The following is an 11,232-nucleotide window of genomic DNA, read 5'->3' as shown; positions in this document are numbered from 1 at the left end:
AGAATTTTGAAAAAAAAGTATTTTATCGATATAAATATTCTTTTTCGAAAAAAGTAGAAAATCAAGCGAAATTACTTTAATGCTATATGGTTTTGTGTTTATTTAATTATTTTTTTTTTTTAGTATAAGATGCCATTAAGTCATGGAAACTTTAGGAAATAATCTGAAATTCTATAAGCTAAAGACATACATATTTATAATATTATTATGAAAAAACACATAAATGTTTACGGCGTCAATTGTGTGAGTGAAACTGATTTTGCGCATTTCACTCACTGCACACATCTGAATGTTTATCCCAAGCGGAAACCTATAGAAAACAAAGATAAGTTTTTTAAAGTGTTTTTATAATTTAACAGTATGCATATACATATGTGAGGGTAAACTTGCCTGACACTCTCTGCTACAGTACCATTGATTGCCACAACCAGCACAAACAAAGCGCGCCTCATGCATTTTACACTCTTGACACAATTGCAAATCACTGTCGTGCATATTGCGCATAGCTTTGTGTGAGGATTTTACATAGTTGGACATGTCGTAGTATTGATTGTGTTGGGAATTCTATAGATGACAAAAACGGACATAATATTTAAATCATTTACATAGAAATGGATTATATATAATATATAAAAAAAGTCTTTAAGTCTTTAACACAATTTATACATTTTTTCTCATACTCACCACATCTAGTGCCGTACGTAGTAGTCCCGATTTGGAATTTTGTATTCTTTGTGGGTAGCGATTAACGCAATTCACTGGCGTTATTGAAATTTCATTACAGCCATTATCACTCTGCAGACGATAGTAACTTTTTTGGCTTTCTGTATTAAATTTAAATCCTTGTGTTGCTGGTGCACTGGGTTTGCTGTGTAAGGAGCTGTTGTTGCGCGACGTTGTACTGAGCAATTTTTCTAATGTTGGTGTATAATTGGAACCGTTGCAGTTATACGACGACTCCATATACACGCTGTTGGGATCAACACACTGCAAAGACATACAAACATTACACTCAAATTTGCTTATGCGAATCAACAAAAAAACTCACATTTGGCGGCGTACTCAGCGCTCGGACGCTGTAATTACCATCGTTGGTTTTAATACGTTTGCCAACGCGCGGGAAGACAACGGGATTTTGTTGTCGAAAATCAGCAACCATACTTTTTACATCCACAAATGGTCCCTGTCGCCCGATCTTCGATTTCATTTTCTGTTCCAAATACTGATACTTGTGCAGCTCTGGGCTATCATCGTTAAACGCTGTTTGATGGATGGGAGATACGTCATTTTTCGTATTATCCATATCATAGGTAGAGGTATCTGCACGCTGTAGAATGTTGTTCGATATTAGTATGCTGCAAGGAGTAAAATTGTTAATATATATTAATGTATATAGCTGTAATATTAAAAGGAAAAAAGTGTCCACTTACCTTTGCAACCGATTTGTGTTGTTGCGCTCTCTTTGTAACTCTTCCCTTTTCATACTTGCACGATTTTCAATGAGTTGATGTGTCGTGGAGAGCCCAACATTCACTGACGTTGACGGCTGTGACTCCGATAGATACGTTTCCAGCTCTTTCAAAGTTTGCAAATTATATTTGTGCTCATCAAATTTCCGATCTTTTAGGCCAAGTATATGTTTCTTTCGTTCTAAGCGTGCAAGTATCTCCTCTTTAACTCTTTTCAAGTTCTGCAGTCGATTCCATTCGGTCTCTTTTGCTTCAAGTATTTCATTCAAAGTTTGTATGTCCAGCATTAAACGTGTCATATTCTCATCGAGAGCATCCAATGTAGTGTTATTATGTTTTACATGATTTCCAAGTACTTCATCGTACTTGGGAAACAATTCATTGATTTGTCTGTACAGTTGTGTGGAAGTTGGCCGCTCCGGTTGGTGTTTTTTATTTTCATTACAAGTATCTTCTGTTACAGGCGAAGGAGAGCGTGCTCTTTTATTGCAACTTGGTTCCTCTTGTTTTTGTTCTTTCATTTGTGCTGGCGATTCCTTAAAATTTTTGAAAAATTTTAGTACATTGCTTAATACATATACAAATTTAATTACCTGTTTTGTTGGCATTTCCGGTAGCGGATTTGGTTTTTCAACTGGTTCGTTTTGTATTTCTACCAACTCTTTTTCTGCTTGTTTTTCAATAACGTTAGGTTTAGCAATTATTTCTTCCTTTGGTTTCTCTTTGATTTCCTCTTCAAGCTCTGCTTTACACACATCTGTATTTTTGATAGGAGAGATATCCTCAACATCAGATTCATCTAAATCTATAGTTTCTGCTAAGTTATTTGTTAATTTAACTTCCTTATAATTATCTGGCGAGTTATATGCACGTTCACGCGTATGAGATTCAATAACGGGCGTATTTTTCCTTTTTAAACATAGTAAATACTCCTTACTCTTTTCACGTTTCGCCTTTCCACTGAGCCTGTTGAGCAAATATAAATTAAAAAAAAAATAAAATAAATTGCTTACAGATCTGCACGGTTATGGTACTTACCATTTCAAGGCTCTAGCTTTGTATTTGTTACACAATTTTCTTTTGAACGGCAGTCTGTGTTCTTTTCGGGAGGAACGCATGGATGCTGGTACATTGTATATGCGTTCAGTGCTTCCACGCTTGTTTTTCTGCTGCGAACTTATAGCAACATTCATAAGTTCATCATCATCCTCTTCGCTATATTCATCACTGCTTATAAGGTTCTCTGTGTCGTCGTATATATCCAGACTCGACATTTTAAGGAGCCTAACGAAAATTATAATTATTAATTATTTCTTGTATGCACTCCGACACTTCAAAAAGTAATTAAATGTTTACACTTAAACAAACTATCCTCATTTGCTAATAAACGACCTTTATTCACGCTTGCCAATGAGGCTTCGTTTCCCAGCCGGCTTTACGTTAAAAACCACCAACATTTCTTGCTCAACACGTAAGTTGGCAAATTCTTGGTAGATGGTTGGGGAACTACTTACTTGTTGTATTGTTTACGTAGCAGCAATTCTTTGAAATGTTTTCCACGCCAATACACTATTTTAGCATCAAAGTTAACTCCATTAATAAAATCTGCAATTGCAATTAAATGTCATAGCGATGGTAATTACAATTCAACACAATCGATTGTTTCCAATAAGGGTTACCTGCCTTCCAATTGGTACAGAAGTTTAATTAATATCAGTTATTTTAATTAATCATTTTTATTGTAATTTTTAATTAAAACATATCCACCACATGCTTGTGTATTTTCGTTTATTACTTTCACAAATGAAATTGTTCATTTCAATTTTGTTCTATATAATTACATTCGTTTTTCATAGTTGATTAAACAATTATCGTTCTTGATCCGGTTACGTGTTATTTTTATGTCACTGTTTGGATTCGATTGTTTATATTCAAATACAACTCTGTGGAAACCACTTAATCATTTTGAAGATTACGACTTACGACTTTCGAACAACACCTATTTGTCATTGCTAGATTGGTCATTTATTTTTATATGAGAATTGTTCAAAAACTCATATAAATTAATAATTTATTTAATAATGACATCATATGTGCGTGCAATGTACGATTTCTCTGGTGAGCCAGGCTCATCGGAGATTTCAATAAAGGTTGGTGAAATCCTGGCAGTGACTCGCACAGACGTTGGAGAAGGTTGGTGGGAGGGGAAGAATAGTCAAGGAAAAGTTGGTCTTTTTCCAGCGGCCTATGTGGAGGTGATGTCGGCCGCCGAAGCACAGAAACATAACAACCAAACTAGTACTAGTAGTCCTGTTGCAGTGCCTGCTGCGACAACCACAACTGATGCATCGAATCGATATGATCAAACCGCTGATGAATATGACGATTGGGAGGATGATTGGGATGATGACAATGAAACTTATTCCGAAATAGGACCCAGTGGTGGGGCAAAAACTAGTAATCATGCAGGACATGCAACAACACTCTCACATTCCGCTAGCAATTATGATAATAAAAATCTGCCAGCTGCACCAATGGACGATACTATCTCATTAGCATCTACAGCTGCGCCAAACAACACAGCCACTTTGAAAAAGTCTGGTATGTTCGGTAAAAGTTCGGATTCGTATATACTCGGTTTGGGCAATAAGGAAAAGCTTTCGGAACATGAAATTGTGCATATAGCTAATGTGGAAAATTTTTGTTATTGGCAAACTAACCATCAACGTTACACCGTAATAGTGGCCAGTCCCAAAAAAGAGTCTAAATTTAAAGGAATGAAAACTTTCATTGCATACCAGTTGACACCGAGCTTTAATGATACATCTGTAAGTTTTATTGACAGCTGTATTGTTCACTTACACTACTTACTTATTAAATGCTTATGCAATTATTTTTTTCTACACCAATTGTATTTTCAAATATTTGAATTGCAGGTATCAAGACGATACAAACATTTTGATTGGTTACACGAACGTTTAGTGGAGAAATTTTGCCTCATTCCCATACCACCACTACCAGACAAGCAAATTTCTGGACGTTATGAAGAACAATTTGTGGAACATCGACGAGTGCAATTGCAAGAGTTTGTGGATTGGGTTTGTCGTCATCCTGTACTGTCACAATGCGAAGTGTGGCATCATTTCTTGACCTGCAATGATGACAAGGCATGGAAATCGGGCAAAAGGAAGGCCGAACGTGACACATATGTGGGAGTATCTTATTGCTGGGCCATATCACCGCCGGAGAAAACATTGTTGCCATCACATGTAGATGCTCAAATGGAAAGTTGTTCACAATTCGTGCATGCAATGGATATTTCGGTACGAAATCTCTTAGCATTATCCAATGATACGGCGAAGCGTTATCAAACACAATGTAAAAAAGAATTCCAACGTATTGGTGATGGCATGTCGGACCTAGCAAAGGCCTTAAATATTGACGAGCGTCGCGCACCCTCAAAAACAACACCGTTGTCGGAAAGTGTTGGGCGCGTTGGTGGTATATTCATTGGTATCGGACAGCTCTTTGGTGACCAACCAAAATCAGACTGGATACCATTCTCGGACCGTTTGCATATCTACAGGTAATATAATATTGAAATTTAGTTTTTGTACCATATGTATACATATATTATGGATTTAATTGAGCAACTATCCTATCTAGCTCGAAGTTATTATAAAAAGCAAAAAATATTTCAGTCTATTTTGATGGTATTAATAATTTTTGCTACTGTTATCGTGTTTGCATTTAAAAGCTTATCTAGTGTCATATACATATGTATGTATGTACTTATCTTTGCCACTTTTTAACTCACATATCAATCTTATTTATCACTCAGCAATGTATGCATGCATTTATACTTACATATACATATACATATATATATATATATATAAATGTTTCATTTTCTATGTATTTCGTCTATTTCAGAGGTGTCCTCAACAGTTTCCCTGACATTCTGTCAACACACAAAGGTGCAATGCAAAAGCGTAAAGAATGCGAACGTCTAACTGCTGAGCAAAAGATGAGCAATGCCCAAATGACCGATGTGAATCGTCGTACCGATGTTATTTCCTATGCTGTAATGGCTGAAATGTCGCATTTTAAAGAGGAACGTGACACACATATGAAACAGGCGCTTAAATCATTTATAGAAGAACAAATTAAGTTCTATTCAAATGTCGTTAATAGGCTGCAAGAAGCTTATCGTCAATTTGACTAAAAATGTTCTAATTACAAATCGTTGATCCCCTAAACTATGGCCGCTTTTATCCAACTGCTTTGGTGGATGTGTGTGTTTACTAAGTGTGTGAGATCACGACAATAGCATTAATAGCAGCACAGCACAACAAAACTATTCAAAACAAAGTTTCATAAACATATTCATCAAATTCTAATTGCATCGGCGAAAACGTAAGTGCCCAAGCTGCAAGTGCTATTTTATGTGGGAATGAATTGCAAGTTAGCAAACTGACATGAATACGAGTAATTGTGGCACTTGAAACAAAAATCATAATAATAATAATATAATAAGAATGAGTTTTATTTTTATATACATACAAAAATATATACATACCTACATGCTTACAATGCATACAAAGCATGCAATGCAAAAGAAATTATTATTGAAAATTGTAACGTTAATGTGATTATGTCCGTGTATTCAAAAATATTTAATAGTGCAATCTTTTGATGTAGAACTATGTATAGCAATTTATTAATTTCATACATGCATTTACAACTTGGGTACTTTTCGTTCTTGAACGACTCAATTAATTGTATTTGTTTCATTTATAGTATTTTATATATTGTGAATATTATCTAAACTATTGAGCGTACTACTAAAGTGTTAAATATTATATATTTTATATGCAAATATACAAGTACAATATACACAAGAACTTAAATGAAGTTGTGCTGCCATCAAACAATAATTAAAAAACAATTAAATTCTGTGAGTCATTGCCTTCTTGCCCTGTATATCTTGCAGCATATAAAAATAATTGGAGAAGTTTCAGAAATGCATTTGAATGTCACGCTGTATATAATTACATACATATATACCTAAATATATATGTAATGTCTTCGTTCTTGTTAATTAGGCTTGCGATTGCCGTTTGAGTAATAGCTGTTGTTGCTGGTAGAAACTGGAGCTGTTGACCTGCTAATATTTAGTGCGAAAAACACATTTTTTATGAGGTCGAATAAATAACTTCATCATAAGGCTTGCTGTAGACTATATATCGACATGTGTACTGCACTACTGAACGAAATTGAGTTGTTCTTTTTAACAAATTGGTATAAGTAGAATTAGCAGTTCTCAGTTGTATGTTGTTTAAATTGGGTAGTGGTTTGTCTCCCAAGATACCACTCAAAGGAAGAGATATGGTGTTATCAATGTCAAATTTTAGGAAGCCTTTCTTGATAATGTTGTTGCATAAAACAATTCAGTCCTTTCCGATTGGATACACCCGTCCTATATCATTTAATGGATAACAGATGGGTTATAAATGCAAGTTTTTATTTGAGAAAACTATGTCGAATAGATGTTATAAAAAGTTAGGTTAGGTTATACTGGTAGGCCAATAAGCCACACACACACATATAAGTTTTTGGTAATGAGTTGTCATCCTTTAGGATGCCTGCGCTTGACGTGAACAATACATCTTCCAGATTCTCATATTGTGAGGCCCAAAGTACCGAAGACGTTGCCTTGACAATGAAGGACAAGTGCACAAGAGATACTCCATTGTTTCTCTTGTATCTTTTCCAACGTGTTAAAATTTTTCTTGTCAAACCCCTGTTCAGATCATCGTATAGACAGTACATGGATTTGCCAATGTCGGTCACGTTTCTGGATGACACCCCTCTTGGCAATCTCGTTGCCTTCAAAGCCTAGTAGAAGTGTAGACACAAGCTTCTGGCAACACACTCTACTGCCACCCTGATATCCAAAACACTTTTGGCCGAAATGAGACCCGAGGTTGTTGTCTTGATTGCTGCTTGAATGTCCACGTAGATATTGACTATGGAGTAGCCGGCTGCTGCTTTGAGGGCTAGCTCCGCGGCTTACCCAATAGCAAACGCTTCCGCTTGAAATCTACTGCAGTGGTTCGGAAGTTTGAAAGGCTGCCTTACACCTAACTCCGGACAGTATATTCCCGCACCTATCCCGTCCTCCATTTTCGAACCATCAGTATATATATTTAATATGAGCAAGAGGCTGTAATTCCTTTACGCCAGCCGTCTTTTTCTAGGTTCACTCGGAATCTTCTTTCCCAGCTCAGCAATGGGGTCAAGTAGTCGATACTTCCAGACTGTTCTTACCCACCCAGCTATGCCCAAAGGTTATATATCAAAGAGATCTATCGGCTTCAGATTAAGTACCCATTAAAGAGCCGCCTTAGGGGTGGTCCTTAGAGCTCCCGTTATACAAAGCGCAGCGACTCGCTGAACCCTTTCCACTAACTAACCACCACACAATAGCACCATAGAGCAGAATTGTTCTCACTATTACTATGTGTATCACCAGTGCCTTATAAAAATATTTAATACAAATTTTAGGAAGTCTTTCTTGATATTGTTACATTAATATATACTAAAAAAATAATTGAAAATACAGCAATTATTATACAGAAATTGTTCAGATTACGCATTTTATTGTTAATTAAAATTCAGATACAAATATGATTGGATTGGATTCTAGAAGAAAAATGTCATGTTCCAGTTGGCGTAACTCCTTTTCCAAATTTGACTTTCTCAAACGCTTCGAAATGTTGTCAATTAGCAAAGAACCCGCTTGGTAAGCTTTGAAGACGTCATTGAAATGTTGCTTTAGACCCTATAAATAAAATAAATATAAATATAAATAATAAAAAAATATTTGCTATAGCCCTTTTCCTCGCACCTTCAAAATATTATCGCGCTCCTCCAAGGGTAACTGACGAATACTGGCATCCTTGAACTTGCAACGCTCAGCCAACTGCACTTGTTCTATCTTACATATTTCGGGTTTGTCCGACACTATCTTTTTATGCAAACGCAAGTAACACGGCACTTTGCCGTAGGCTTCGGAACAAACATATTGTGGCACAAGTCCGGAATTTTTCAAGTTACGTGGTGTGCCTGTGTGGAAGTCAATATATTTCGGTGGATGCCATTTGCCTGGCGCATTCTTAATGCATTGCGCATTCTTCTTAATGAAATTGACTTTTTTCTTCTCTTTTTCACGCTTTTGTCTCTCCTTCTTTAGATCTTCCAAACGTGGTACAGGCACCACAGGCTCATCCCGTTTGGGACAGATGTGATCTCGTTTTCTCTGCCACTTGACGCCACCATTTTTACGCAAAAACTCGCATGGTTCACTTAGTGGTGTCTCACTGTAGCCCATGGTTTTGTGCTCACTCTTTTTAGAGTCGGTTAATAACTTCTTACCGTCCGGCAATTTGATAACAGCTCTGGACTTATCCTTTTTCCTATTGGATCGTGCAGGTTTCGCAATAGAGCTGGACTTCATGAATTGATAATAATCGGCGGTGTTTTCGATGTTTTTGATATTCTCATAGTGACGTGTTATGTAGACAAGCGACATGGTGTAAGCGCTGAATTTTTTTGTTTTTTGTTTTTAATTCAAATAGTTACTTTACCTCTCCAGTACGAATATGATATGATATGATAAAAAGCAAATGCTGGGGCTTTTGCTGTGGTTGTATAAATAATTTTCTACAAAATATAATATGTTGACGCGGTCTCACTCTTTGAAGTCTTGATTTGAATACTTTCAACTAATTTGTTGCCAAAGCGTTGGAAATTTATTGTTTCGAAGACGTCGTTAGGGTAAGTCAATAAATTTGTTATTTGAAACAAAAAAAAAGGTGCACTTTGTCGCTTAGTTACTTAAAGTAAAGTGGAACCTCAATAAATCGAAATTTAAGGCGTTGAAACACAAACGCCATGACAACAAATCTTTGATTCGAAAGGTTGTTGCTATTGACTAGTCTTAGTATGTATGTAAAACACAACAGTTTTTCCTTTTCTGTAGAAATTAGTAACTATTCGCGTGTAATTATGAATTTTGAATATAAAATCAATATAGTTCAGTTCAAACACCAAACCGGTAAGTCATAACATCAATATATGTAGTTCATTCCAACAAAGTTCAATCCAACGTTACCAATTGACCATCAGTAAAAAAGCGATTGATCAACAAATCACAGCCTATTACGTTTTCCTGGTCGCACCTGTTATGGGTACGGTTTCCATAGGTTTACCAAATAGTTTTTGTGGGATATAAAATCAGTTCCGTTCACTCAATTGGAACGGAGCTATAGCGTACATACGTTCTGATAGGCTAATTTGCATTAAGATCACTAATGACTTTCGTTGTTTGGTTTTTAATTTACGTCTTAAGGGGTTAGGTGGGTTTCAGAGGTTAAAAACAAGGATATTTTTACAATTTTTTTTAAATATATACAATCATATATTTCAAAGATGCAAGTTCAAAATTCAGCTGTTGGCACCTCATCTCTCACGACGTGTCCAATAAAATGTTTTATCGTGGTTATCATAACTCATGATTGGTTCATCAAAAAACAATAAACCAAAAATATTTCGATAGTAAATGGAAAATATTCAAATTGGAATTTTTGACAGAATTTTAATCTAATGGATCGAAAAAAAATAATTATAACAAAAGTATAATTCGTTCACTAACTAGATAATGTTATTCCAAAAATGTGTGCAAAATTTGAAAATCGCTTTATAACTTTTTGAGTTATCGTGTCCAAGGACTTGGAAGTTTCTTTGAAGAGTTTTGAACGTTTAAAGTTTTACATTAGTACTGACGTGGTATGATGGGCGGAACTTCTAAAGGGTAGTTATATCTCTTAGAATATTACTCGGATCGATTTGATTTATATTTTGGATTATATTTTAACATATTGCACTATTTAATAAGATAAACTATTTTTTTAAATATATTTTTTAGTTGTTTCGTTTTCGGTTCGATTCTTTGAAACCATATCGTATATAAAAAAATTTCAGCCCTCGCGGTATTAACGTTCAACAGTTAAATATTGGACAAATGTTGTCTTTATTTTTTTATTCTTTAAGAGAAAATATGAAACATTCATACTGATTCATAACTATACTACAAGCAAACATTGTCGGGAATCATTTGAGTCTAAACATTCTTATCGAAAAATGGTTTGATTCGATCGAAAAATTTTACGTCGGAATCATTGAATCCGTATCGAAAATAAAATTTACGTTCACATTGAACTCGAAAGCTCGACTCGAAACTTTGTGGTAAAGCAGTTTATCGACGGATTCAATGATTGCATGCATATTTCGGTCGAAAATCTGTATCGTATCGAAATCGAATTCGCTGCGGTTTCAATGATTAGGCCCAATGTTTTGATAAATTTAAAAATTGTAAGAAATGGATCAAAGAAGTGATATTGGCCAAGTACTAAATATAAATCGTAATTAAATTAAAGAAATAAAACTCAGGCTTCGTTAAAAAAACTGAAATTGTGTAGTTTGAAGTATATAATTTACAATTAAATGTAGGGTTAGGTTTATAACTCAATGTTGTGGATGTTGTTTTAATGGTCAACCAACACTGCTAAAACAGAAAATATAAGTCTAGTTGTCGTCGAGGCCATCTAACGGTAAGCCCAGGAAACTTTTTTTTAACTCAATGATGACATATTCAGGGTTTTTGTGGAATCTGGTTGTTGTCATAAATTCTGATATTATT

At 35.3% G+C, this 11,232-nt stretch overlaps 3 protein-coding genes across 3 annotated transcripts; 1 reads left to right on the top strand and 2 right to left on the bottom strand.

The window, feature by feature from the left end:
- Window positions 1-71: 71 nt before the first annotated feature.
- On the bottom strand, window positions 72-3,167 carry LOC105216783 (uncharacterized). The gene is made up of 9 exons (XM_011191437.3): window positions 3,149-3,167; window positions 2,984-3,074; window positions 2,508-2,753; window positions 2,063-2,435; window positions 1,431-2,005; window positions 1,049-1,355; window positions 685-987; window positions 391-564; window positions 72-310 (listed from the first exon to the last, which is right to left on the bottom strand). Exons 3-9 carry the CDS (start codon window positions 2,741-2,743, stop codon window positions 269-271), a joined length of 2,010 nt encoding a protein of 669 aa, XP_011189739.2. The 5' UTR covers window positions 2,744-2,753; window positions 2,984-3,074; window positions 3,149-3,167; the 3' UTR covers window positions 72-268.
- Window positions 3,168-3,423: 256 nt separating this feature from the next.
- LOC105216774 (sorting nexin lst-4) lies at window positions 3,424-5,801 on the top strand. Its single transcript, XM_011191425.3, has 3 exons — window positions 3,424-4,297; window positions 4,406-5,055; window positions 5,403-5,801. The coding sequence occupies exons 1-3, from the start codon at window positions 3,551-3,553 to the stop codon at window positions 5,692-5,694; spliced, it is 1,689 nt and encodes a 562-aa protein (XP_011189727.2). The 5' UTR covers window positions 3,424-3,550; the 3' UTR covers window positions 5,695-5,801.
- Window positions 5,802-8,095: 2,294 nt separating this feature from the next.
- Window positions 8,096-9,342, bottom strand: LOC105216744 (enkurin). The gene is made up of 2 exons (XM_011191385.3): window positions 8,380-9,342; window positions 8,096-8,313 (listed from the first exon to the last, which is right to left on the bottom strand). Exons 1-2 carry the CDS (start codon window positions 9,061-9,063, stop codon window positions 8,140-8,142), a joined length of 858 nt encoding a protein of 285 aa, XP_011189687.2. The 5' UTR covers window positions 9,064-9,342; the 3' UTR covers window positions 8,096-8,139.
- Between the last annotated feature and the right edge of the window lie 1,890 nt (window positions 9,343-11,232).

Source organism: Zeugodacus cucurbitae, chromosome 4, assembly GCF_028554725.1.
Source record: "Zeugodacus cucurbitae isolate PBARC_wt_2022May chromosome 4, idZeuCucr1.2, whole genome shotgun sequence".
Classification (NCBI taxonomy): Eukaryota; Metazoa; Arthropoda; class Insecta; order Diptera; family Tephritidae; genus Zeugodacus; species Zeugodacus cucurbitae.
This window is presented reverse-complemented; position numbering and strand designations above follow the sequence as displayed.

Bases quoted from the DNA above. Each gene is read 5' to 3' on its own strand.
- LOC105216744 (XM_011191385.3), bottom strand. From the start codon at position 9,063: ATGTCGCTTGTCTACATAACACGTCACTATGAGAATATCAAAAACATC. The intron at 8,314-8,379 runs GTGCGAGGAAAA...TTTTATTTATAG, and splicing joins AGCGCGATAATATTTTGAAG to GGTCTAAAGCAACATTTCAA.
- LOC105216783 (XM_011191437.3), bottom strand. From the start codon at position 2,743: ATGTCGAGTCTGGATATATACGACGACACAGAGAACCTTATAAGCAGT. The intron at 1,356-1,430 runs GTAAGTGGACAC...TACTCCTTGCAG, and splicing joins AACACAAATCGGTTGCAAAG to CATACTAATATCGAACAACA. The intron at 565-684 runs GTGAGTATGAGA...TGTCATCTATAG, and splicing joins TACGTACGGCACTAGATGTG to AATTCCCAACACAATCAATA.
- LOC105216774 (XM_011191425.3), top strand. From the start codon at position 3,551: ATGACATCATATGTGCGTGCAATGTACGATTTCTCTGGTGAGCCAGGC. The intron at 4,298-4,405 runs GTAAGTTTTATT...TTTGAATTGCAG, and splicing joins CGAGCTTTAATGATACATCT to GTATCAAGACGATACAAACA. The intron at 5,056-5,402 runs GTAATATAATAT...CGTCTATTTCAG, and splicing joins GACCGTTTGCATATCTACAG to AGGTGTCCTCAACAGTTTCC.